General features: G+C 44.3%; 1 protein-coding gene across 3 annotated transcripts in view; it reads left to right on the forward strand.

The window, feature by feature from the left end:
* The window catches only part of znf827 (zinc finger protein 827), a 100,620-nt gene that overhangs the window by 20,371 nt on the left and 52,464 nt on the right, over window positions 1-27,785 (forward strand). For all 3 annotated transcript variants that reach the window (XR_009203522.1, XM_058378710.1, XM_058378701.1), the window contains exons 2-4: window positions 16,591-17,799; window positions 21,767-21,939; window positions 22,721-23,171. Coding sequence is in view for 2 of the 3 variants with exons in the window: in XM_058378710.1 (XP_058234693.1) it covers window positions 16,591-17,799; window positions 21,767-21,939; window positions 22,721-23,171 (1,833 nt within the window). In the remaining variant the exon portion in view is untranslated. The remainder of the gene's footprint in view (window positions 1-16,590; window positions 17,800-21,766; window positions 21,940-22,720; window positions 23,172-27,785) is intronic.

Here is a 27,785-nt window from a genome sequence, read left to right on the forward strand (position 1 = left end):
GCTGCCTGGGTTTTGTTTTTTTCTAAATTGGGACAGTTTTGAAGTGAATGTGTGATGGAAAAACCTTTTTTCCTTTTTTTATCATCAGATTTTTTGGGGATTATTTATTTATTTATTTATTTATTTATTTATTTATTTATTTATTTATTTAACTTAAATAATTACTTACATTATTTATCTTATTATTTTATTGTTTTGTTTATTTATTTATTCATTCATTCTTTTGCAAAGTAGTTTCTTTTACAGATTTTTTTCGAAACCTGGCAACTCTTCACACCAAACTAAGTCTGGGCTGGAGAGATAATGTTTAATTAGCCGTGTTTAATTTTCTTCGTTTATACGCTGCTAAGAGTTTAAAGGGATGGGAATTGGAACGCAGCGGTTAGCTTTCAGTTATTACACTTTTATCAAGTTGAACGTTTCGATCGATCAAAAACATTGAATTTTGTGATGAAATAGTCTGTGATGTCATGAACTGGTGGTGTAAATGTGGATGTTATGGAGAGGTATGAAATATATGAACATTAATAATAATAAAAATAATAATAAATAATAAACAAATAAATACAAAAATAAATATATAAATCATAAAAATAGTAATAAATAAGTAAATAAATAATAATGAAAAATACTAAATAAATAATAATAAAAATAATAATTTCCTACAAATCCATAGAGTGAAGAAGAGACTGAAAAAAATACTTTATTTTGGGCAATCTGTCATCCTCACCTTTATTAGGCACACATTCTTAATGAGCAACAGGTGAAAAGTTCAGGAGTGTTCAGTTTCAGGTCACTGCAGGACGTCAAGAAGAGAACCCAGGTTCAAAAACACTGGCACTTCAGGTTTTTCAGCTCCTGCATACTTCCAGAGAGCCGTGTTGATGCTGCTAATCCTCCCTGACACCTGATCAGTGTACAGCTGTGTGTTTGTATATGTGTATGTGTGTGTGTATGTGTTTCGGGCCTCGTGACTCGTCCTGCCTCAGCTCCATGGCACACGGCACTGCAAGTCTCTGTGACACCAGCCTGCTGTGTATTTTTTTTTCTTCTTTCCCAGTGAGGATGTTTCGTAGCGACTCGGGCTCAAACACAGCCTTCGATTTGAGTGATGCCTCAATTCAGCTTCGAGGTCAACATGAAATGTCAGCCTTCTCCTCCTGCCAAAGGCACAGCCATGGTTGTCATAGTGATCATTACTCTACTTTTTTTCCCTTCTTTTTTTTTTTTTCCCAATGATTTGTCGAGGGGATAGTGCAGCACGAGTTCGACACACCTGGCTCTATCCACACACACACACACACACAACACAAGGATAAAAAAGGATGGAGTCGAGTACAGGAGACGAAAATAACTTGCACTCCAGCGTCCTGCTTCGGCATGACGTCTTTTTTTTTTTTTTTTTTTTTTGCTGGAGTTCAGCGCCGTTATCTGGCTCACGTGTCCATCGGGCTCGGTGAAAGCCGAGATGGGTATCGATGTGACAGAGAGAACAATGCGACGGTAACCATGGGCTGCCCTGGCCACCGTTTAACATGGAGATTGGAAAAGGAATCAGCGCAACGTCCTCCTGGACCTGCATGTAAATGAGAGGAGTCTGTCTCTCTCTTTCTCTCTCTCTCTTGGTCTCCCTCCCCGTCCTTTCTCTCTTAATGCTTGAGAAGCCGCCCTCCCTCTTTCCTGATTAGTGTCCCTCGTTTTGAGTGACAGGCTCGCATCCAGGAAGCTACTGCCTCAGGCTGCACTGCCAGCTGCTGTCAAACCAATATCACTATATATATATATATATATATATATATATATATATATATATATATATATATATATATATATAAAGAAGATGCCTTTTTCCAGAGTACTACATCCCCTGCTCTCTCTCTCTCTCTCTCTCTCTCTCTCCCTCTGGGTGGTTGTGCTCCGACTTTGGTTAAGCGTTAGTATTAGTAGGACGGAGCGTGATTTACAGTAACTGGACAGCTTCCCTGGCTGCTCTAACCCGTCCCTGCCCGGGTAGGCGTCTACGGCGCCGGAGCAAATGCCCGTTGTGCCACGAGCGTCACAACACCTACTCCTACCCACCCCTGCTTCCTGTCCCTCCACTGCTCACACTGCTACTTTTATCTGCCTGGCACACACACACACACACACACACGACACTCCGAGCCATCCTTCTGTTTCTATTTTGTTTGGGTTTTTTAGTGATTCATCTAAAAGCCTAATCCCTTCTCCTTGCGCGCTCTCTCTCTCTCTCTCTCTCTCTCTCTCTCTCTCTATCCCTCCATGAGGCCCTGCACTCATCAGTTATAGCTCTAAAGGTAAATCTGAGATGATTAATTCTCAACTCGCCTTTTTTTATGTGTATGTGTGTGTGTGTGGTCTGTAAAAGCAGAGGTGGAGGGGGGGAATTGAAACGGACGAGCGAAAGGGCGCTTCATCTGCAAAGAGGAATTTCAGAAATCTCCAGGCCAAAGGCGCCTCGTTCTCTTCCAAGAGCACTTTCACCTCTGGCACAGAGCCGGGCGTGCCCGCAGAGCGCCGAGGCCATGCTGAAAATACGCAGATGGTAACATGTAGTACACCTCAGAACGACACGGCCGCCATTATATATAGCCAAGAGCCGTGCTGCGAGCGAGGGCCGGCTTCCAGCGCCGCGGACGCGTTACGCAGGAGCGCAGCAGCGGAGATACAGCTGCTTTACGTTTTCATGTGGAATTCGTCAGCGCTCGAACCTGGAACCTGGAGTCCTGCACTAAGCAAAAATTGCAGCTGGAGGAATATTTGAATAGCACTGGTAAAATAAAAAAAAATAATATTGCAAAATGTGTCACTAAGGTGGAGCTTTATAACGCTTCTACACCAAGCAGACAAAACAAACAGGACCACTTTAATCCTGCCGTGGAATGAGCGAAGAGGTTTCAGACTGTTCAGCAATAAAATTTTTACTACTCGGAATTCAGATAAACAAAAACATTTCTCTCTGATAAATAGAGACGAGACACAGTGAGCTTTAGTTCAATGTCACGGCAGTCAGTGGCAGCAAACAGGCTGGCAACGGTTCCAAACACAGGCCAGGGGTGCCAATACTTTTCTTCTTTAACCTAATGACAGAAACGGTATAGTTTCTTCTCGTATAGTTTTTGCGATTGCTGTTTGTCGGATTTGCTGGAATTCGAAGCTGAATATAAGAGGCATTCTAGCCGCTATGACGTGATCATGTGACCGTGAGCAATTGATCGCAAAGGAGACGTGAGGGACAATGGATTACCTGATAACTATTTTATACACTGATAAACTATTTTAGATATATATTTTTAATTATTTGAATAAATTCACATTGAAAAAGAAGGGAAAAAAATACATATGAAAAGTTCTCTTGTACAAAATCAATACTACTGATGTTGAAGAAAAACATGGTATCATGGGGTTTAGTGGTTAAGATGCTGGACTATTGATTAGAAGGTTGTGAGTTTGAATCCCAGCTCCACCAAGCTGACGCTGCTGGGCCCCTGAACAAGGCCCTTAAGGCCAACTGCTCTTAGAATGAGATAAAAATGTAAGTCGCTCTGGATAAGGCCATAAATGTATAACGATGACCCTCAATCAGAACAAACTCAGTGCATGTGTGCTAAAATTTTATTTAGGAAGTATTACAGCACAAGTGGATCCACTACAGACTGTGTCTTTAACAATCTGAAGTGCTGGACACTCACTTTTGTCTTTTGTCTTCAGTCAAAGCGGTCTGATGTAAAGCTCTCCACTGCAGCATGACTGTTTGTTCATATTTGTCTTCACCAATCTGGACTCTCATGAGACAGAGCTGATTGTGCGAGTTCCCCAATTAACAGGATCCCCTCCCTCCTGCTGAGCTCCGTTAGTCACTCGAGACAGCGTGAGACCCGACTGTGTGTGTGAGTGTGTGAGTGATTCCCGCCATTTTCTCGACCGTGTGCTAATAAGGCGGCACTGACCGCCAGGCTCACTAATTAGCATAGCTGACGGCCACGGCACCACCCAGCCTGGACACTTCATTACCACCCAACACTCCTTATCTCCTGCCATCCCTGACCCCGCCCTCTCACCCTTCCCTCTCCTCCTTCTCTTGCTGTAACAGTGCTCACTCCCAGCATGCACCGGGGGCGCCAGGAAATGGCTGCCTAAAGGATGCCAATTAGTTTGGATTTCGGGTTTGAGCATTGCCTCACTGTCCAGGATGACTACGGCAGTGCACGCTTTACTGTTTTCACCCGAGAGTTAGTCCATCAGAGACTAGCAGGCACGTGTTGATGCTTCTTCTCGTTGCATCCAACACAATTTTATATTGACACAAGAGATCCAAGGGAGAGCCTTCTACTTCCAGAGCAACAGTGATTTATAGCTCAGCTATTACATAGCTAAGTTGTTTTTGGCTACATGTTTTTTGTTGTGTGTGTTTGTGTGTGTGTATGTGTGTGTATTGCTTTTTAAAAAAGCTAAATTTAAAATGTATGAGTGTTTAAAGATGTAATATCATATAAGCGTCAACAGTGTTTTTTTTTTATAATTAGTGTCAGGATCAGTAAAATGGCTACTTGCTGTTGCTAGCGTGTTTGGAAACCGTACTAGCCTGGTGTTAACTGTGTAACCATGGCAACTGGAAGTAAGCTGAAGATAGCTAGAGAGCACTTTGTGTGAGGTAGTGAGGAAGATGTGCAGCAAAACAGTGAAGGTTTTAGTATAAACAGGTTCACGATGGTGTTCGCATCATTATGATTGTCGCCGCGGGAACGGAAAACGAGCCACGTTTTGCGCTACAGCCTTGTGAATGAGACGTGCAGAGCAGCGCGTACACGCTTGTCTGTTTCCGCTGGAGTTAAAGCAGTTGGACCCTCGCTTCTCCTGCAAGCCAGTGTGAGAGCGGAATATTGATGGCTGCGCCCTAGTTTAATCGACTAATGGCCTCTGTGGCTGCTTTTCACTCGGCTGAAGCGGCCTGCCCTCAGTTCTCCACCTCCCTCCACCCCCATCCCGTGCCCTCTCCACGACCTCGGGTCAGCCGGGCCGATTTTTATGGCCCGCTGAGTGCAGAATAGCCGCAGTATGTCAGTAGACAACCTCACACAAGTCATGTGACCCTGGGAGGAAAACCAACAGCGTCATCTCCTCCTCCTTCTCTTCTTTCTCTTCCTCCTCCTCGTCTTCCTCTTCCTCCTCCTTTATTGTTCTCATCTCTTCATGCTCACAAAGATAGTGATTTCCCTTCATGACACTTTCTTTAGCTGAGGCGCAGTCTTATCCAGTTAAATGTGCAAGAGGTAAGATCAGGTCTTTGGGGTAGATTTGACATTTGAATGAATAAAAATCCGCCCCTAGAATCTACAGTGCCTCCTTGTGTTTATTAAACTCCGCCCCCGGGATCCACAGTGCCCCCTTATGTTTGTTACTCCGCCCCTAGGATCTACAGTGCCCCCTTGTGTTTATCTTACTGTGCCCCCAAGATCCACAGTGCCCCCTTGTGTTGGTTACTCCACCCCCAGGAGCTATAGTGCCCCCTTATGTTTTTGTTACTCCGCCCCCAGGATCTACAGTGAACTTGTGTTTATGAAACTCTGCCACCAGGATCTACAGTGCCCTCTTGTGATTGTTATTCTGCCCCCAGGATCTACAGTGCCCCCTTGTGATTTATTCTGCCCCCAGGATCTACAGTGCCCCTTGTGTTTATGAAACTCCACGTCCAGGATCTATAGTGCCCCCTTGTGTTTATATTACTCTGTCCCCAGGATCCACAGTGTCCCTTGTGTTTATGAAACTCCACCCCCAGGATCTACAGTGCCCCCTTGTGTTTATATTACTCTGTCCCCAGGATCTACAGTGCCACTTGTGTTTATGAAACTCCGCCTCCAGGATCTACAGTGCCCTCCTGTGTTTGTTACTCCGCCACCACCAGCATTTCCAGTGCCCCCTTGTGTTTATGAAACTCCACCCCCAGGATCTACAGTGCCCCCTTGTGTTTGTTACTCCGCCACCACCAGCATTTCCAGTGCCCCCTTGTGTTAATTAAACCCTGCCCACAGGATCTAAAGTGCCCCATTGTGTTTATTAAACTCTGCCACCTGGATCTACAGTGCCCCTTGTGTTTGTTACTCCACCACCAGGATCTACATTGCTCCCCTTGTGTTTATGAAACACCGCCCCCGGATCTACAGTGCCCCCTTGTGTTTATGAAACTCCGCCCTCTGGATCTACTCTGGCCTGTAGAAGAGTATCGATAATAAAATGACTGACAGGAGGAGGCACATGTTTACATACACCATTCAGCCATAACATCCTTGATTCCTGGCACTCATGTTCAAGATTCAAGAAGCTTTTATTGTCATTTCAACCACATATAGCTGGCGCAGTACATAGTGAAATGAAACAACGTTTCTCCAGGACCTGATGCTACATAAACATACAACTACTAGTACAATACAGTAAAGTGCACAGTGTGCAGCTAGGTGCAAACAGAGCATAGACAAGACAGTGCAAAAAAGACAATAAATACAATAAAGACAACACAAAAGAACACAGGACACTTAGCGCTGAAAGGAAATAAAAGAACGTGTACTGGAATGTAAGTGAAATAAAATAGATAAAGTGAAATGATGTAGAAAAAAAAAGTATTGTGCAAAAATATTGTGCAAAAATACACAGCAGCAGTTGAGGTAGTGCAAATAGAATAAACATAAGTATAACTATAGCAGCGGATGACAGGTAGAGGTAGTGCAGTGTGTGTGTGTGTTTGTGTGCACACAGTCAAGAGAGAGTGTGTGTATCTGTGTGTGAGAGACAGAGAGTTAGTATACAGTTCAGTCCTGAGTGAGAGTGTGTGTGTGTGTGTGAGAGAGTGTAGAACAGTTCAGTCCTGAGTGAGAGTGTAGAACAGTTCAGTCCTGAGTGAGAGTGTAGAACAGTTCAGTCCTGAGTGAGAGTGTGTGTGAGAGTGTAGAACAGTTCAGTCCCGGGTGTTGAGGAGCCTAATGGCTTGAGGAAAGAAACTGTTACACAGTCTGGTTGTGAGGGCCCGAATGCTCCGGGACCTCTTTCCAGATGGCAGGAGGGTGAAGAGTGTGTGTGAGGGGTGTGTGGGGTCAGCCACAATGCTGATGGCTTTGCAGCGTGCGGTGTAAATGTCTGTGATAGAGGGGAGAGAGACTCCGATGATCTTCTCAGCTGTCCTCACTATCCGCTGAAGGGACTTGCGATCTGAGACTGTGCAGTTCCCAAACCAGGCAGCTGCTCAGGACGCTCTCGATGGTCCCTCTGTAGAACACAGTCAGGATGGGGGAAGGGAGATGGGCTTTACTCAGCCTCCTCAGGAAGTAGAGGCGCTGCTGAGCTTTCTTGGTGATGGAGCTGGTGTTGAGTGACCAGGTGAAGTTCTCCGCCAGATGGACACCAAGGAATTTGATGCTCTTGACGATCTCCACAGAGGAGCCATCGATGGACAGCGGAGAATGGTCACACTGTGCTCTCCTGAAGTCAACAACCATCTCTTTGGTCTTGTCGACGTTCAGGGAGAGGTTGTTGGCTCTGCACCAGGCTGTTAGATGTTGCACCTCCTCTCTGTATGCTGACTCATCGTTCTTGCTGATGAGACCCACCACGGTCGTGTCATCAGCGAACTTGACGATGTGGTTGGAGCTGTGCATTGCTGCACAGTCGTGAGTCAGCAGAGTGAACAGCAATGGACTGAGCACACAGCCCTGAGGTGCTCCAGTGCTCAGTGTGGTGGTGCTGGAGATACTGCTCCCGATCCGGACTGACTGAGGTCTCCCAGTCAGGAAATCCAGGATCCAGTTGCAGAGAGAGGTGTTCAGGCCCAGGAGACTCAGCTTCTTAATCAGCTGCTGAGGGATGATTGTGTTGAATGCTGAACTGAAATCTATGAACAGCATTCGAACGTAGGAGTCTTTGCAGTCCAGGTGTGTGAGGGCCAGATGGAGGGTTGTGGTGATGGCGTCTTCCATGGAACAGTTAGGACGATACGCAAACTGCAAGGGGTCCAGCAAGGGTGGTAGCTGTGACTTGATGTGCCTCATGACGAGCCTCTCAAAGCATTTCATCACGATTGGTGTGAGTGCAATGGGACGGTAGTCATTGAGGCAGGAAACCGTGGACTTCTTTGGCACAGGGACGATGGTCGTTGTCTTGAGGCACGTAGGGATGATGGAGCTGCTCAGCGAGATGTTGAAGATGTCAGTGAAGACATCTGCTAGCTGCTCCGCACACTCCCTGAGAACTCTGCCAGGAATGTTGTCTGGTCCAGCAGACTTCTGTGGGTTAACTCTGCATAGAGTTCTCCTCACGTCAGCCATGGTGAGACAAAGCACTGGGTCATTAGGAGGAGGGATGGTCTTCCTCGCTGTTGTGTTGTTCTGTGCCTCAAACCGAGCGTAGAAGTCGTTCAGAGCATCTGGAAGGGAGGCGTCACTGTCACAGGCAGGTGAAGTTGTCCTGTAGTTGGTGATCGCCTGAATGCCCTGCCACATGCGCCGGGAGTCTCTGCTGTTCTGGAATTGGCCGTGGATTCTCTGGGCGTGTGCACACTTCGCCTCTCTGATGGCTCGGGACAGTTTGGCCCTTGCTGTTTTTAAGGCCGCCCTGTCCCCCGATCTGAAGGCAGAGTCTCTCGATTTCAGGAGAGCACGCTCTTTCGCAGTCATCCACGGCTTCTGGTTGGAGCGTGTTGTGATGGTCTTGGAGACGGTCACGTCATCGATGCATTTCCCGATGTAGCTGGTCACTGATGCCGTGTGTTCCTCCAAGTCAATAGAGTCGCCGTTGGTTGCAGCCTCCCTAAACATGTCCCAGTCAGTGCACTCAAAACAGTCCTGAAGAGCAGAGATGGCTCCTGCTGGCCAGGTCTTAACCTGTTTCAGAACCAGTTTAGAGCGTCTGATGAGTGGTCTGTATGCTGGAATCAACATAACAGAGATGTGGTCTGAGTAGCCGAGGTGGGGGTGGGGCTCCGCACGATACGCGCTGGGAATGTTTGAATAAACAACATCCAGCGTGTTCGTCCCTCTCGTAGCAAAGTCCACATGCTGATGGAATTTAGGGAGCACTGTTCTGAGATTTGCATGATTGAAATCTCCGGCGATGATGAACAGTCCGTCGGGGTGAGCATTCTGCAGCTCGCTAATAGCTCCGTACAGCTCACACAGAGCCTCCTTAGCATTAGCGCTGGGTGGAATGTACACTCCGATAATGAGAGTAGTGGTGAATTCCCGGGGTAAATAAAAAGGTCTGCATCTAACAGTTACAAACTCCACTACCGATGAGCAGTAGTTAGACACAAGCACAGAGTCCTTACACCATTCCGTGTTGATGTAAACACACACGCCACCACCGCGAGTCTTACCGCACAGAGCTGCATTCCTGTCGGCACGAAACACGGTTAGTCCGGCTAGCTGAATGGCGGCGTCCGGAACTCTGTCGCTGAGCCACGTCTCCGTGAAAACAAAGACGCAGCAGTCTCTGAACTCATGCCGTGTAGTTTGCTGGAGTCGGATGTAGTCCAGTTTATTATCCAGTGAGCAGACGTTGGACAAGATGATGGAAGGGAGTGCCGGCCGGCTAGGGTTGGTTGTTAGCCTAGCTTACTAACATGTGTTACATGTTAGTAACATGTGGATGTTACTAAACATTACTGCAGACCAAATACACCCCGTCATGGCAGCGGTATTCCCTCATGGTCTCATACTGGATGCTGGACACTTTCCACTGTTGAGGACTTGACTATGGCTAAGCTCGTCTTTAGCAGTCAGGAGAGATCTGGTGAGAAGAGTTCGCTCTGAACACTCTCAGGAAAAGACCACAATCATATCAGAACATAAGGCAAAATATTCCACTTTTGCACTAAAGCCTAAACAATGATTGAGAGATTTTTCGGCTGTTGTACAATATATTGATTTTATTTCCCCTTGGAGAAGGATACAACTTTAACTTCAGATTGCAGTAATATACAGGATGAAATCATGCAGTAAAATTGTACAATGATAGAATAAATAGTGTGTGTGTACACATAGTTTACACTTAATTTTCCACTTACCACAAACATAAAAAGGTCACTTGTCCCTCTGAGGTAATCCCTGAAGGTTCTGTGTAGGATCCTAGAACCCTAGTCCTATCAGAACGCCTCATTTTCCCCTTTCCAACATTTTCTAATAACATAATTGAGCAGCTAAGTGTTTAAGCTTCGAGGCTTAACATTTTTTAACACGTAAAGTGTTTGATTTAACTCTGTGAAGTATGAATTCAGAACTCTGTTAAAGGCAAGAAGTGCTGCTTTGTTTACTCTGAGCAGCCATGTTGATTTGTGGTCACTTGCTGAACTCGGGGGGCAAGTCCTGAGTTTCTATGTAGAAAAGACGTTGTTGTTGTTGTTGTTGTTGTTGTTGTTGTTTTAGTTAGAGGTCAGAAATTACAAGCTGGTTAAGTGATAGGATCGACTTCAGAGGAAGTACACGATATCCGTCAAGCTTCCTGACAACTGCATATGAATATAAACTGTTGAAGAAAGGACATTAATTACTTTTACATTATTTACTGTCCAGTGAGGATGAGGTTTCCTTCTGAGCCTCAAGGTTTCTTCCTCATATTATCTCAGGAAGATTTTCCTCACCACAGTCACCTCAGGCTTTTCATTAGGGATAAATGTCAGAGATAAATAGTAACTTAACTGTAAACATTATTATTTTTTCTATGTTTCTATACTTCTGTAAAGCTGCTTTGAGACAATGACTATTGTTAAAAGTGCTACACAAATTAATTTAATTGATTGTGGGTGGGAATATGCAAATGATGACCAAATTAGGAAGAAAGTAGAGATGTTTTTTTTTTTTACAAGGGATTATACCTTGTACATTTCTTTCACATATTGGGAGGCGGAGCCTAATATAATGCATAGATCATTTTAATAATGTCCTTGCGGTGATTATATCCGTTAGAAGGCAATAGAAAATCATTAGATTTATTATTATTTTTCTGAGTAATTTGCTGTTAGTTTAATATTTGTAAATATTCGTTTTCTGAGATCTGTTATAATTACACTTCTGTATATTTCTGTATCTGAATTAATGATGATTAGATGTCAGAGATATCAGATTCCGGATACGCTTGGTGAAACAGGATCATGGTACCGTGTAGTGTTTACCGACTCCAGTCCGGGACTGGGAATTGTGGGAATGTGCTGCCGCGAGAGCAGAAATTCACACTGTGATGTCCCACTACACCCAATGCTGCGATTTTGTAGAGTTGATATGATTTAGTTTTTTTTTTCTTGTGACTCAGGAGGTCACAGGTTCGATTCTGGCCGTCGGCTAGCAGCTCTGTACCCTTGAGCGAGGCGCTTAACCCAGAGTCGCTCCAGGTGGACTGTTCCTGCAAATTGTGTAATGCCGTGTCTTTGGGCGAGAGAGAGAGAGTCTGAGGTGTAAACAGGAGGCGAGTGTCAGCCAGCGCGAGGTCACTATGAGCGCAGGAGCAGCAGTAGCAGGCAGGAGGGACAGCAGCCCTAAGCTGCAGAGACGGGAGTCAAGACGCTGAGATTCAACCTGACCGCTGCTAAACGGCCTGGACATCTACACCGACTGGCGTCTAACAGCTTCTCATATAGCTGGGGGTCAGAAATCGCTGTGAGAGAGATGACAGGAGTGGACACTAATAATAGTGTTAGTTATTAAAGGAAAGAAATGGCAAAAAAAGTTCTACTGTCCAATCAGTTTCTTCTAATAACTGAGTTTTCTTATGTTCAGGCTGATGGAAGAGACAGAGTGTGTGTGTGTTGTGAAGAATAGTTGTGCGTCACTTGTTGCTTTTAGAAGATTCAGGAACTAGTGTAGGAAATAAAATGTGACCTGTCGCTCTGCTGTTAGTGAGACTGGGAGAGAGACAAAAGGGCAGGGGCAGACAGCGTGAGAAACGGACAGCATAGGAGAGAGAGAGAGAGAGAGAGAGAGAGAGAACATGACTAAAAGGGAAAGGACAGAAAGTGAGAGAGGAGAGAGAAAAAGGGAGAGAGCAAGTGAGCAAGAAGGAAATGGAGAGAGTGCAAGGGAGAGGATGAGTCAGAGAGAGTGAGAGAGAGAGCGAGAGAGAGCATGAAAAGAAAGAGAGAGCAAGCTTTAAGTAGATAGATGGAGAGAGGGGCAGGACAGAGAGTATAGACAGAAGGAAGTAGTGGGCATGAATGAGATGAAGGCAGTGAGAGAGAGAGAAAGAATGAGAGTGAGGAAGAGAGAGAGAGAGAGAGAGAGAGAGAGAGAGAGTGTATGTTTGTGACAGAGGGAGAGAGAAAAAAGTGCAAGTGTGAAAGAGAGAGAGGGAGAGTGTGAGACAGTGAGAGAGAAAGAAGAGCAAGTGTGAAAGAGAGAAAGAAAGACAGGGAAAGTGTGAGACGGAGAGAAAAGAGCAAGTGCAGAAGAGAGGGAGAGAGAGAGAGAGACAGAAAAAGAGAGAAAAGGAAGAGGAGGAGAGAGAAAGAGTGCATGAAGGAAAGTGGGAGAGAATGAGCAAGAAGCAGACTGAGGAGGAGAGAGAGAGTAGACCGAGAGGTAGGTTGAGAGAGATGGGTAGATAGATGGTGAGAGATGGGTAGGTAGAGAGAGGCAGACAAGCAGGTAGAGAGAGAGATTGAGACAGGTATGTAGAGAGAGACAGGTAGGTGGGGAGACAGACAAGAATTTAGAGACAGATGGATAGGTAGTGAAAGGCAGATAGGTAGAGTGTGACAGATAGATGGAGAGAGATGGGTAAGGGAGAGAGACAGGTAGTTGGAGAGAGACAGACAGGTAGTTGGAAAGAGGCAGTTAATTTGAAAGTGACAGACAGGTAGTTGGAGAGAAACAGACAGGTAATTGGATAGAGACAGGTGGTTGGAGGGAAACAGACAGGTAGGAAATGTAAGACAGACAGGTATTTGGAGACACACAGATAGGTAGACACAGGCAGACAGGTAGTTGGAGAGACAGACAAGTAGGTAGAGTGAGACAGACAGGTGGTTGAAGAGAGATGGGTAGTTAGAAAGAGACAGACAGGTAGTTGGTGAATGACCGACAGGTAGATTGGAGAGAGATGGGTAGTTGGAGAAAGACAGACAGGTAGTTGTAGATAGACAGGTAGTTGTAGAAAGACAGATAGGTAGCTGGTGAGAGATTGGCAGTTGGAGAAAGACAGACAAGTAATTAGATAGAGACGGGTATTTGTAGAGAAACAGACAGGTAGTTGCATAGAGACATGTAGAGAGAGAGACAGACAGACAGGTAGGAAATGTGAGACAGATGGGTAGGTAGAGTGAGACAGACAGGTAGATAGAGTGAGACAGACTGGTAGTTGGAGAAAGAGACAGGAAGTTGCAGAGAGATGTTTAGTTGGAGAGAGACAGACACGTAGCTGGAGAGAGGCAGACAGGTAGTTGGAGACAGACAGACTTGAGACATATGGGTAGTTGGAGAGAGACAGACAGGTAGGTAGAGACAGGTAGGTAGAGAGACAGACAAGTAGTTAGAGAGAGACGGGTATGTAGAGGGCTGTTTGAAATAAAGCCATGCAGAAGTGGAACTGGAGTCGTGACCTTGGGAAATGTCACACTGCCCACAGAGAGAGAGAGCGAGAGAGAGAGAGAGAGAGACTGGGTAGTGGTGCTGTGGTGTGTAATGCTGCTTAACATAACACACTACAGCGGTCCATTCGGGCTGTGTGTATTGTATGTGTATCGCTTGTGTTTGGGGTGTGTGTGTGTGTGTGTATTTTGCATACTTGGTGTGTGTGTGTGTGTATATTTCTTCTTCTGAGACCTTGGGTCAGCAATCTAGCCATTTCTCTCTAACCACATTAGGGCCATTAGCGGCCATCCTCGCCGCTGTCACATGGAAGCAGGTCACGCGTGGTGAACTCAAGCAACGCTCAGGTGATCTTCAGCTCCACGCCACTCGTCAACATCAAAACACATACACACACACCCACACACACACGCATTTACACACTGATGATCCGTCTTAAACACACACTCGCCCTCTTCTGCTCTTGGTATCAGAATGACGAGCGTTGTGAGACTCCATGTTTGTACACACAGCCGCTGGTGTAAACTCCTGTGTCTTGTTTCAGCAGCAGAATGTTACGCTGGAGAGTGATGAAAGTGTGTGTGTGTGTGTGTTCACTCTGTGAAGCTGCTTGATTGTTGGTTTGAATGCTCATGTCACATAAGAGCAAATCCGCCATGTTTAATCATGTCTATTTAAATGAGCCATATTTCCTCAATTCTGATTGGGCGAATGCTTTAAATGAATGCGCATATTTTAATGTTACAGTTTCTAGAGTAAGACTGAGACTCGCAGGGCTTCACAGGGACTTGCTCTTCATATACTCTCTGCCAGTTATGGAAGAAGTCTCCAGTATCAGTGCTTTGTTGTAGTGAGTCAGGACTTTCCCAGGTTTCTCAGTAACATGACAAGCTGCCTTTCGTTTTGTCTCGTTAACTTGGAGAGAGGCTGGTGAGGGAACGACTGTTAAGCTAACATAGCTATAAACGGATAAAAGTCCTGCAGTAAAAAAAAATTGTAATTTTGGTCAAATTGACATGTTTTATTCCTTTTACACCACAGCTATTTTTGAATTTTTATTTATTTATTATTATTTATTTATCTATTTTTATTTATTTATTTATTTATTTATTTATTACACAGTGTATGTAGCTATAAATGGTTAAAAAGTAAAATGTTAACCTGCATTATGTTGAAAGAGAAATAAACCCCTTCTGGAATGTGATCAGTGGTTTATTCCTCTTACACCACAGCTATTTATTTTATTTTATTTTATTTTATTTTATTTTATTTTATTTTATTTATTACACAGTGTATGATTGATTATTACCTCACAAATAAATACTAACTAGTACGTTTCCTGAGGTTGTATGATTAAGGCTATATCTTTTCACTTTTATCCTAAAAATGAATTAAATAAATATTCAACAAGCTGCAATTATTATATAAAAATGATCTATTTATTTCTATTTTTTATATATATACTATAGACATGTTTTCAGGTCAGAGATGTGTGATGAAGGTCTTGAAGGTGGCTAGCATAATGTTTCTTTCAGTGAAGGGCATAAAAGTCTTCAGCCATCAACTAAAAGCTGTAGCGGTCGTGTGGCACCTCACTTGCGCACGTGTACACGTGGTACAGTTACAACATAATAGTGGAGGCATTATACCACCACATCTCAGTTTGTGCTCTCATGGACTGTTCTAGATATGTACAGAGAACGCTTTAAAGGTCTGTATGGTTTTGAAGGTTTTTGGTTTGAGAGAAGAGTCACAGCGACAGCAGAAAGTTTTAAACAGGGGGATGTTCCGGCTCTGATGTCTAGTCTTCATCTTAAGAAAGCACAGAGACGCATCGAATTCTCACTCGACATACAGACCTAAAGAAATTTATAATTTTGATCAGCGCAGGTCAGGAGGTCAAGGCAACCCTGCTCACGCACCCTTCCCTCCTCCAGTCAGCCATGCCGGCCAGATGCGCGTCGACTGTAACGATCCTGGCGGGTCGCCGAGGGCGAGGTTGCCTGGCAACGACTTTGCTGTTTTTTTTTCCCTGTAAACAGAGAAGAACTCGCAGGGCTTATGTCGAGGTCGGAGAGGTGAGGGAGGCCGCGATACAGAGGACACAGCGCTCAAATGAATCTTGCTTTTCCTTTTTGTTACAGATCATATTCCAGTGTCAGAGGTGCACTGACCTTTTGTGCTGCCACAGCTTTTTATTATCTGTCTGCCCCTGCCGAGGTGGTGCCATTTAAATCGGTTAACGTAACCATACACTCGGAAGTGGAGGGAGAATGATAAAAAAAAAAAAAAACCAAAACAAAGACCTCAGTGATAAGTTTTGACATGTTTCAGATCCACTGGCTGTTGTGTTTTCTTGACATGTTCTCGACAAGGTTTTGTTAATATGTATCAGGAATATTCACTTTCTTTTGTTCGCCCTTGTCTGGCAAGCTGTAATGTTTTGCTTATGAATATTGATACATGAAGTGTATATTAATGACCCTTGGTGACCTTAACCCTATCCTTATTGGCTCCCCGGTGGTATCTGCAGCCTCATGAATATTAATGCGGTTCTGTAACCTCCATTACCCTAATCTTTGCTGTCTAGCCTCCCCGAAGAGCCCGTCGCCATGGTAACCCCTTCACCAGGCTCCTTTAGACCCTGGGAAGAAAAAAAAATGGTTAAAAAGAGAAAAAAAAGGTAGAGAACTGAGTGAATTGCGCATTGATGAAGAGTTTTCAGTGTCACTTTTTTTTTTTTTGGGTGCACGCTCGGAACGATCACGGTGACCTTGATGAGAATGTTCGACCAAAAAAAATGTCATGCGGTCGATTTAAGGGGAAATTCTGATATTTATATATTTTGTTTTATTTATGATGGAGATTAAAGGCATTCACTGGGAGGAAAGTGACATGATTGCAGCTTTTTAAGTCAATTAAAAATATTCGATAATGATGTAGTGCTCCTTATTCTCTTGCTGTGTTTTGTTTCAGTTGTGTGTAAAATCAGTCTTGTGCTGTCTTGCAGATGCAGAGCCAGCTGAGGACGGGGCGCTAGCGGGCAGCTCGGTGGTGGAGGACGGCTGGTTTGGGAACAATTCCGACAGTCCTTCGACGTCGTCCTACGGTGATGTGCAGGATGACCCGCGGGTGTCTCCGGAGGACGGGGCACGGCCGGACCGCGCCACCTTGGCCGGAAGTCCTCCGGGCTGCGCTACGCCTAGTCAACGGGTGTCGCTGGAGCTGCTGGGGCTTGACGCACGCACCTTGTCCGCACAGGACATGTCCCTGGTGTCCTCTGTTTCGCTGTCGTCCATGGTGTCATCTTTGTATGGCGACTCGGCTCACGGTCTCTCCAAACCGCTCAGCAGCAATCTGCGCAGACTCCTGGAGTCCGGCTCAGTCAAGCTGGAATCGGGGGAGCTGGTTGGGCGAGGTGTGGGCCGAGGGGCGGAGTCTCCACCTGCAGGTCTGGCGCTGTCTCCGTCCTCTCATCACGCCCAGCAGCTGAGCGCCCTTGCACGCAGACTTGCCAACAGCAGTAACAACGGGGTCAGCTCCTCCTCCACCTCGCCCGCCTCAGGGCCCGTGGTAAAGCAAGAGCCTGGAGACCCGTTCGGGCCGGCCGAGCCCACCAGCTCGGGCAGCACTGGCTTTGTTTGGGTCGGAATGGCTGAAAAATGGCCGCCGGCCGGAAGCCTGTCTCCTGATTCGGCCATTCAGAAACTGAAAGCAGCAGCCAACGCCGTTCTCCAGGACAAGAACTCCACCTCTTCATCTTCCTCCTCGTCCTCCTCTTCGGTCACCTCGTCCTCTTCTTCATCCTCCTCTTCGTCCTCGGTGCCGCCTCTCGGAGGGCGCTCGGACGACTCTGTGCGCTTCGACTCCTTCGCGTCGCCCTTCAGCTCGCAGTCTGCCAGCTCCACACTCGCCGCACTCTCCAAGAAAGTGTCAGAGCGCAGCCAGCATCAGCAGCAGCCGCAGCAGCCACCCTCATCCGCCCCCTTCCTCTCTCTCGTCTCCATGACCTCCTCAGCAGCACTGCTTAAAGAAGTGGCGGCTCGGGCCGCCGGCAACATGCTGGCCGATAAAAAAGAGCCGCAGCTGGCGACGGCCAACACCGAGGACTCTAAACCGCAGCTAGACAGGAACCACAAGGCTCCGACGCCCAACCAGAGCATGGAGCTTCTGCTGCCCGTTGCCCCCAAGGGACGCACCAAGCCCAGCAGCCAAGCAGGTAACAGCTTGTCCTCACTGTGGCAGATGTATGTAAACAATTCCTTTAATGCGCTGTAATGACGGCTGACAGCAGGCGATTTGGCCAAAGACGTCCTTGTTTGCATAAAATCACCTGTGTGTGAATCAGTGAAGGTATTCGAACAAGTTGACCTGTTTAAGCAGAACGGAAAAGCTGCTCATCTTTTACATACAGGATTCGACTGGCCATAACAGTGCCAGACTTTTTTTTTTTTTTTTTTTCCAACTGCATTAATGAGAAGTCGATATAAAAATGTAAACTGACCTAATTTCATCTGGAAATTCTCACGCTGTGTGATAAATGCTTGTCTGGAAAGTGCTTCTCTTACAGACTCTCATCGATGCTTTGACGTCTTTGCTTTTCGCTTCAAATGTTAGAAATGTTTTTCTACCAAGTGCTTCATGTTTGAATTCTTGATTCTGATTGGTCAGAAAGCATCAACGTTATCGTTTCTATAGCAAAGCTCTTAGAACGTGCAAAAATGGTATTTAACCATAAAAAAATATATGTTTTCAGTCAGGAGATTATTTAATATTTATGGAAGGAGTCTCCAGTGTTAGCGCTGTTACTTTAAGGATAGAGGAGTTTCTGATTTCTGTGTAACACTGGGATTTTTCTTGTTGTGTTTTTTACGTTTAAATATCTTTAAGATAGAGAAGAGAGGCTGGATCGACTGCTAAAACGTGACAGCTGAGTTCTTTAATCAATAAAAGTATAAAAATCATTTATTGATCATTTATTGGTGCATTGTGCTATAGTGCTTTAAACAACAGCAGATCTTCTGCAGATTTTACCTGAGACCCGTCATGTGACATCACAACACACGTTCATCCAAAGCCTTCTTTCCCTCCAGTCACGTGTGGAACATGAGTACAACAATTATAGAAAATCATCACACGTGTCTTAACTAGGAGGAGAATCCAGTGCTGGTTATTTCACCAATTCAAGCAGTTTTCCACAGCATTTATGAGGAGAGAGGAGAAGGTTAGATAGCTACAGAGACAAAAGTACTAAAGGGCTGCTGCATCACTATCTTCAGCAAGCACTAAAACCCTGTGGATGATGAGTAGGATGCAATGCATTGTGGGTAAACGTTCAACAAAGACAAAACTGAACAAGGAGTTAATCACAAATGTAAGAAAAATAAATACATAGCAGATACAATTTTTGCAACAAACGCACTAAAGAAAAAGTCCTGCAGACTTGGACTTCTAGCTCTGCTTCTTCACTATTTCATCACTGAATATTGTTCCTGTATCAGCACATCCTGTTTCCTTATTTCTAATTTCCTCGAAATTCCTCGAAAGTTTTAAATGTTAAAAAGTAGCAGTAGTTTGTAAGCAAGCCCACAAATAGTGACGGTGAAAAGGAAACATATTGCATTTACATTTCTGGCATTTGGAGATGTCCTTATCCAGAACAGCTTACAATTTATCTCATTTTATACAACTTAGGGTTAAGGGCCTTGCTCAGGGGCCCAGCAGTGGCAGCTTGGTGGAGCTAGGATTCAAACTCTCAACCTTCTGATCAGTAATCCAACACCTTAACCACTAAGCAATATAGACAGACAGACAGACCACTTTGAGCACAGAGTAAATAAAAATATTTATTATAATTATAATTATAATATAATATTTTATAATAATAAAATATATTATATATAATAATTATAAATATAATAATAATTTCTCGATCAAGCAACATATATATATATATATATATATATACATGATGTTTATTTTTTTTTGGCCAGAAATGACAGCTTTAATGTAAGTGTTTTACCGAAGGTTTTTTTTGTCTATAAAGCTCTCTCTGACAACACACTCTGACTTTATTCCACGTATTATAAACCTAAACAGCCATTTAAACAGCTCGCAACTCTTTTGTCAGCTCGTAAACCGATATTTTTGTTCCGCCGAGCGTTTTCTCGAACGTAGGCTCTTATTTTAGCGAGCTCTACACGACCCAGTGGCGCACCGAGATCCGCTGCGCATAATTACACATTACTGTAACTGTACCTGAGGCTGTGGATACGCCATGAGGGAATAGTGTGTGTGAACCGAGGTGACTGTGGTGCTCACGGTGCCTATGTGTAAGGAGCACAATGCTTACAGGCGTGCGTTAGAGGAAATTAATCAGCGACAGTGTTGTTGAAAAGGAGTAACGATGTTACTCCTTTTACCTTATATCTTTTATTAGAAAGCGAAATTTAAACATGTATAGAGGGGCCCAAAAATGTATACACACTTCAACACAAATATATATGCATAACAATTTTAATATGAAGATCTAAGGGTAGCTGTAAGTTATGTTTGAATGATGCAATCACATTCGGTGCTCACCATTAACATCTAGACACGTCTGATTTCATATGAACAACTTCAGGAATTTGTGTGATTGTTAGTGTTTCTGTTCCAAACACACGTCGCCATTGTTGTTGAACACACACATTTCCAAATTTACACTAACACTTCAAATTTAGCTTTGTGGACCTGGGATTCAAACTCACAACGCTAGTCCAGTCCAACACCTTACCCACTAAGCTACCACATCCCCTATATAATTTTTGTGTCGCTCGAAAGTCAAGCATGCCTCCGCCATTGTCTCTCTTCTGATGGTAACATGATCACGACGTTGATGTGACTTCTGACATCTTTAGAGGAAATAGAATACTACACACTGCTGCCAAAATTCTGTTCATGTTGAAGTGTGTATACATTTTTTGGGCCTCTCTGTATAGTTCATGTTGTGGATCAGCTGGAAAGAGTTGCTCTCACACTAGTCTCTCTGTCTCTCTCTTGCTCTCTCTCTCTCTCTCTCTCTCTCTCTCTCTCATTTTATTGCCATTTTACTGAGAAAGAAGAAGCCTTAGAAAACGTTTCCAAAGCTCTGACACTGGAGACTCCTTCCATAAACGTTGCATCAACATCGAAATTAGTAGAAATCTTCAGCATATCAGCAGTTCTACGTGTTCTTTATGGAAATACTGAGGTTTTGTTCGATCACCGCTACGTTCTCTCCCTTTCAGCTGCCAAACAGTGGCTGTGTGTGTGTGTTTGTGTGTGTGTGTGTGTGTGTGTTAACGAAGTCCATCTCAGCAGATTCCCCAGGAATGTAGGTCAGGCTCTTCAGATGCGACGCAGCCTTCTGTGTTCCCACTCTGCAGAAGGCCAGAGGAGAACATCAAACCTTCAGAGACGCCATCGTTCCACCGTCCTCGCTCTCCAAATGATGAAGCCATGAATATGTACAAATGTTAATAAACTAATAATTGGAACGATTGACTGTCTTCAGTATAAACCAGCGAGAATTATCTAATATTCGAAGCCTTTTTCTTTCTCTTTTTTTTTTTTTACGAGCGTGGAAGACGCTTCAGTTTCCACGGCGATCTCGTCGCAGCACGAGGTCGGGCCACAGATGGCGGTTTATCGTCGCAAATAGGAGCCTGGAAGTTTTACACTCCGGGTCAATGAACGGCTGAGCGCGGCAATTTCGCCAAACACTGATTACCAGATGTTTTTCAAGCCACGCGACTGGAATACTTATGAAGCCGCCTCTAATGCAATCATGCCAGCTTCTAATAAGACCAATCGAGCTCTAATGTGCACCGGATACCGAGCCAACAACAATAATCATCTTCCTGCTCCACTGAAGAGCTCGCCGTGAGCCTCCGTCGCACCAATCAGATGAAGAGCGATCCAGGCAGCATGGGGAAGTTTAGCACCACACCCACCCTGTATTTCCAGCAGCCGTTCATATCGCCAATAACAATTAACGACAAACCGGAACGGAACGACTTCACAGCCTCGTCAACACGAGAGACGTTTCTCCAGAGGCACTGTGATAGCACTTTTACTGCCTCACCGCCAGGTAGCGGTGTCACACTCGTAAAGATTATGGTCTGATAGCTAATATTTCTTTTCTTTCTTTTTTCCTCCCCACGCAGGTTCACCAGAGGACAGCGGGAAGCCCTTCCAGTGCCCCGTGTGCGGCCTGGTCATCAAACGCAAGAGCTACTGGAAGCGACACATGGTGATTCACACCGGGCTGAAAAGCCACCAGTGTCCTCTGTGTCCCTTCCGGTGCGCTCGCAAAGACAATCTCAAGTCGCACATGAAGGTGAGATTCACTTAAGATCACTGAAAAAATAAACACTACACGCTTTTTCTGATTTTTATTTTATTGTAAGAATCTACAGCTTTTAAATATACATACAGAATTTTTTTTTCCTTTTATTTATTTTTTAAAGATTATTGTAAGTAATACTGACTATAGCATCAATGCTATAGAAATTAGAAATTAATTAGAAAAAAATTAGAAATTTTAACATATCGAAATTGCAAGAAACTTCTGGTGGAAAAATAACTGAAATAAATTGAAGGTGTATTTAAATCTATTTCAATATTAATATTACAGAATCTGCAGTATTTTGATTTGACTTTTTTTTATTTATTTTTGAATAATATTAAGTAATATTGAACATTATCTTAAATGTCATTATTATTATTTTTTATTTTTATTTTTTTATATATATAATTCAACATTACTAACCATTTCTGGTGGGAGAAATACTATTATTAAAAAACTATTATTTATTTATTTAAAAGAAATCTACATATTTTGTACATTAAACATTTAGATTTTTATTTTATTTCCTACTGTTTTAGCCATTTCTTGATAAAGATAAATCCTTTCCTTTTTAATAAGAAACATTTAGACAGAATCTAAATTCATGGGAGAAAATTTATACATGAAAAAAGAAAAAAAAACTTCCCAGTTAACAGAATATTTGTATTTATAATAATACATAAGAATTACCTTTTAACTAAATTTATAAGACGCATCTGTCTTAAAATCTGAATTTTAGAATTTTCCCGTGAATAAATGTGTATGATTTCAGGTGCACCAGCACCAGGACCGGGGCGAGACGTTCCAGTGTGAGCTGTGTCCCTTCACCTCATCACGCCACTTCAGCTTGAAGCTGCACATGCGCTGCCACCAGCACTTCCCCCGGGGCGAGCTCAAGGTCAAAGAGGAGCCGTGCACCGACGCTGAGGAGGCCGAGGCTGAGCGGGCATCGGGCACGGGCACCTCGCCGTCTCCCACTCTGTGCCAGGCCCCAGGCGAACCCTCCTCCAATCACGCACACATCAAAGAGGAGCCTCAGGACCTCGCCCTGACGCCGCCGTTCCCGCCTGTCAGAGAGCGACCGGGCAGCAGCAGCAGCTCACTGGATCTGCCCAGGATCAGCGCCAGTCCACCCGGTCCAGGAACGGCCACCCCGGCCGCCTCGCTCTTCAGCCCCGACATCAGCACCAAGACGGCTACTGACCTCCTAATGAAGCTCTCTGGTGAGTCTCAAATGCTGCTCTCCATGGGCATCTCCTTCTCAGATATTTCCTGGATTACTGATAAATTGCTCATACAATTTTTGGAAGCAACTTTAGTTCAGCCGAAACACTTCATCTTGTTCCTGATTTTGTAAACCATGGTGGAATCGTGTTTCTGTAAAATTTAAATGCTCTTTGATGACTCCGCCCCCTTCTACATAGTCACAATTCAGATATAAGTCAGGTTTCTCTGCTAAAACAAAAGAGCTTCCTTTCTCACGCTCCATGTTCCAGTGATGTTAAACGCATATATTAATGCCATCGATATCGAATCAGTGATGCAAACTCTGGCCTCAAATTCCCAGAATGCAGTGTGGCTATACGAGATACGGCAGAAGCTAGCGAGTCACAAGATGGCGAGCGCAGTGGTGTTGATGGCTGTGCTAGTATGAAAGCTTTAAAAGCTTCTCTGTTCAGTTCCACCAGGATTTCACCAGAGTATTCAGAGGAGCCGGCGATTTTTCAATATGACAGCAGATTCGTGGCCGAGACGTGTCGTGTGACATCGTTACGACACGCTTGCTTCGGAATCCCAGTCAATACACGTACATCAATATGAGTACAGTTATCACAGAAAGAAAGGGAATCCCATACTTGTGATTACACCAAATAAAAAAGCACAAAGCTCTCTGCAGGTTGCATCGCAAATTTGTGATGATCTGTTTGAGCAGAAATTAGGAGGTAAAAGAGATAGACAAAATTACCAAAGCATTGCTGCATCACCAACTTCATCAAGGGCTAAATCCCACTGGACCTCTATGAGCAGGCTGAGCTGCAAAACCATGGACCCTCCTTTGTTTCTTCTTTCTTCATGATTTTTTTTTTTTTAATTCTCCCTGCGTCCAACTCACCTGAACCTTCACGAGGTTACGAGGCTCGTTAAACCTCTAAAATGTATCTTGTAGGGACAATTAAAGGAGCAGACCTGGGAAGGAGTAGTGTACATCACCATTTGAAGGCCATTAAAGGCTTGTTAAAGTGTGTTAGTGCAGGACCACGCGCTATACCATGCAGCCTACGGCTTCTCCTGGAGCGGCACTGAGAAGTACAAAGACTAATCATTAGATAGAGATAAGAGATGTTGATGTAGCAGTACAGCCTACGTCCACACACACTCTCACACACACACACACACTCCTGCTGCCTCTAAAGCCGCTTAAAGAGCCAGCACTTTGACAGTTTTTCACTTCAACAAGCCCAAAGTTTTGAGCTGTTTAACTCTGTCGCAGCGCGAGTGTCGGGTTATTGTGAGTCAACAGCAAGATTGATGCGAGACACTCGCCCAGGGTTCAGCCGTGAGGTCAGAGACAGGGCCGCCACTCAGCCGCTTAACGCACAGTAATTAGATTGAGATCTTGGTGTGGGGGAGGAAAAAAAACAGAAAAAAACCTTTGGAACATTAAATTAATTAAAAATTCATGCATAATTCATAATTAAGAAGGAATCCGTAATTGGAAGTGATTAGCGGCCCTCAGCTCCAGAGTGTGACCTCCTGGATGGATGCGTCATGTGTATTCGTGTTTGTGTGTGTGTGTGTGTGTAGTCACATTTAATAAACAGCTATCATGATTTTCACAATGTGTCAGAAATAATGCGTTGAAAAGAAGAAGATTCAATAAATAGATGATAATCTATAGCCACAAGCAGCGAACCGCCGGGGTCCAAGCATTCTTTTATTTCTTCACACACAGGTAGTGTAAAGAGATATAAATATACAAAATAAAATCTAAAAAGATAAGCGAATACAGAAGATATATTTTGTGACAGTGGCTCAATGAGATGCTGACTGAACAAATAACAGCAAATTTCACTTGGATCAGAATTAACATAGCCCCGCCTTCTATGACATGACCACGCCCAGACTTTGAATAGAACACTTTCTTTCTTCCTGAACACGTTAATCTGTCTAGTCAGTCAAGAGAATCAATGTGAGGGATTGATTGGCTGGATTGTTTACTAATCTCAGCATTATTATAATATTTGACGCTGATTTTGTAAAGATAAGCCAAACCTGTTCTCAAAAGTGGGTGTCGGGCATAATGCAAATTTGAGTGGGTGGAGCTAAACGGTTCTTGAAGGGGGGCTTTTTGGATTGTTGTTTGTGGTGTGATTAGTGACTGGCATGATTTGTAAAGAAGTACTGAAAATTTTTAAATATATTTTATTTACACAAATAAAGAGTGTATATCTTATTAGATTCAGGTTGATTCGTGACGTTTGTCGCATGTGTCGTTGAAGTCAAGGGTGCCAACTGTAAGAGTAAACAGAGAGCCATATGTCTTAGCTCCGCCCACATGTCCTTATTTGGATGGCATGGTACCCGAGTGAGCTCCAAATGACTAAACGTTGGATCATGGGTCATTTAAAGCATCATCCTGTACCTTGGTGTTTGGTGGAAAAGCAGTGCAGAATGTTCTGTTAAAATACGTTTTTTCTTCGGAATGACAAAGATACGTCGCAGGAAAGCCGATAAATCAGCCTGCTTTCTCAAAAGGAGCCCCGTTAGATAAAAGCCGATATGCAACAGCACTGTATCGGCATACGAGTGGCTGGGAATTTAATCTGGCTTTACTGCCATATAAATATTTCTGAACACCGCCGGGATGCGCGCCGTAGAGACACAACAGTGTTTGCATACCGCTTCAAGCACCCTCGAGCACGCAGAAGAATACGAACAGCTCTGTCCTGATGTCGGCTGCTGTCACAGTCCTGCGAGAGCAACTCCACACAGAGCGCGAGAGAGAGAGAGAAAACAGCACACAGGGATGAAAGGAGGAGATAGAGAGGGAGAAGAGTGAAGCCAGTGACAGCAGGGTAGTGTTTTTAGATCCTCAGGCAAAACACGCTCTCTCTCTCTCTCTCTCTCTCTCTCTCTCTCTCTCAAACACACACATACACACACACGTACACACTGAACTCTCTCCGACCTCTGACATAATTGGGCTGTCATATTTTTTTTTTATTGGGCCGCTGCAGATCTTTTCAGCCCGTTAGACCAATCGGCTTTGATTTGCCACGCACACTGACACGAGCATCAGACGTCCAGTAGTGATCCCCATCCTCATTCAGGGATAAAAGCCTGAGGAGCGCTTTGAAATGCAGGCCACTGCATCAGCGCCCCGGGTCTCGTGCTGCAGAGGTGGGCGTGGCTTCTGTCACAGGCAATCAGCTGCCGTGTGCATCTACAGTATGTGTGTGAGAGAGAGAGAGAGAGAGAGAGAGAGAGAGAGAATTATCCTGCCTACTCACATGAATATAGTAGGCTGGATGGAACGCCGTCTCTCATTTTTGAGTATAAATATGACAGTCGTTTTGCGCAGAGGTCAATCTAGGGACGTGACGCTAAAAAAGAAACAGGTTTAACTGTCTAGGGAACAGGGAATGAGAAATTCCAAAGCTTTTCAGAGATTCACCAAAATGAGTCGACTCTTTCAGGCCGTGGTGCCATTTAATAAGAAATGAATCAGATATATCTTTCACATCTGTGTCTAATCTCAAGGTCACAGAAGTGTCTTAAGTTATGCCTTCTTCTTTCGGCTTTTCCCCCTCAGGGGTGGCCACAGCAAATCATCTCTCTCCACCTATCCCTATCTTCTACATCCTCAACACTTGCACCCACTAGCTTCATATCCTCATTTATTACATCCATAAGTGTCTTAGGTTACAACTTCATCCTCACTGGTCTTAAACAACAAGCCAGTCAATTCAAAAGAGACAAAAAGCGTCGACTCCTGTATCAGTGAGTCAAAAGGGACCGCACTGATTACAGCATGCAGCTTGAACGCAGCACTGACCGTGACACGTGACCATGACCCGAGGTGACTCGCACTGTTACATCTAACAACACGTCCTCTCTGCGTGCTGTGGACTTACTGTACGAGTGAATCATTTTAGTGGGGTTTGTTTCCCACAGGGTTTGGATATCGGCGCTGTATTTTCTCATTAATGTAAATTCCGTTGTACTTTCGTGCACGAGACGAAGATTCACTTAACTCGCACTACCAGTCGTCGCATACGAGGTGAATTGACTAGAAGAGACTCGGCTGCTGCGGTTCATCCGAGATCGTTTGTGGCAGCTAGGCGCTTACTTACTTTCAGCATACTGTGATGTTCCAGTCTTGCTTTTTTAAACATATTTATCGATGGTCCAATGGTACGTTTATTTAATGTCTATGAAAAGAAATGATTTAACACAGAGAAGGGAAATTCTGTGACATCTGCTTCTCATCATCAGAGTCTTTGTAATTGTTGTAAAATATCTACGGTACGACAATATCTCGAAAAAGAATTCATGGTGTAGTATAATTTATCATGAAGATACGTGCAGAAACGTGTCTTCTTTTTTTCTTCATCCCTAGCTTCCTGATCTCTCAGGAATTCGTCGTCACTTCGCTGTTCTAAAGTTAGACTGTTTAAACGTTTGGAGCGTTACACCATGCCCATATACTGCCTCTGCTTCAGTGCCTTTGCTTTGACTCGAGTGGGATTCACTGTCTGTGTGTGTGTGTGTGGGTTTATCCTACTCTACTGATTATCAGTATATCAGCATTTTTCTGACCCACAGTGTGACCTGTA

This window comes from Hemibagrus wyckioides, linkage group LG03 (assembly GCF_019097595.1).
Source record: "Hemibagrus wyckioides isolate EC202008001 linkage group LG03, SWU_Hwy_1.0, whole genome shotgun sequence".
NCBI classification, from domain to species: Eukaryota; Metazoa; Chordata; class Actinopteri; order Siluriformes; family Bagridae; genus Hemibagrus; species Hemibagrus wyckioides.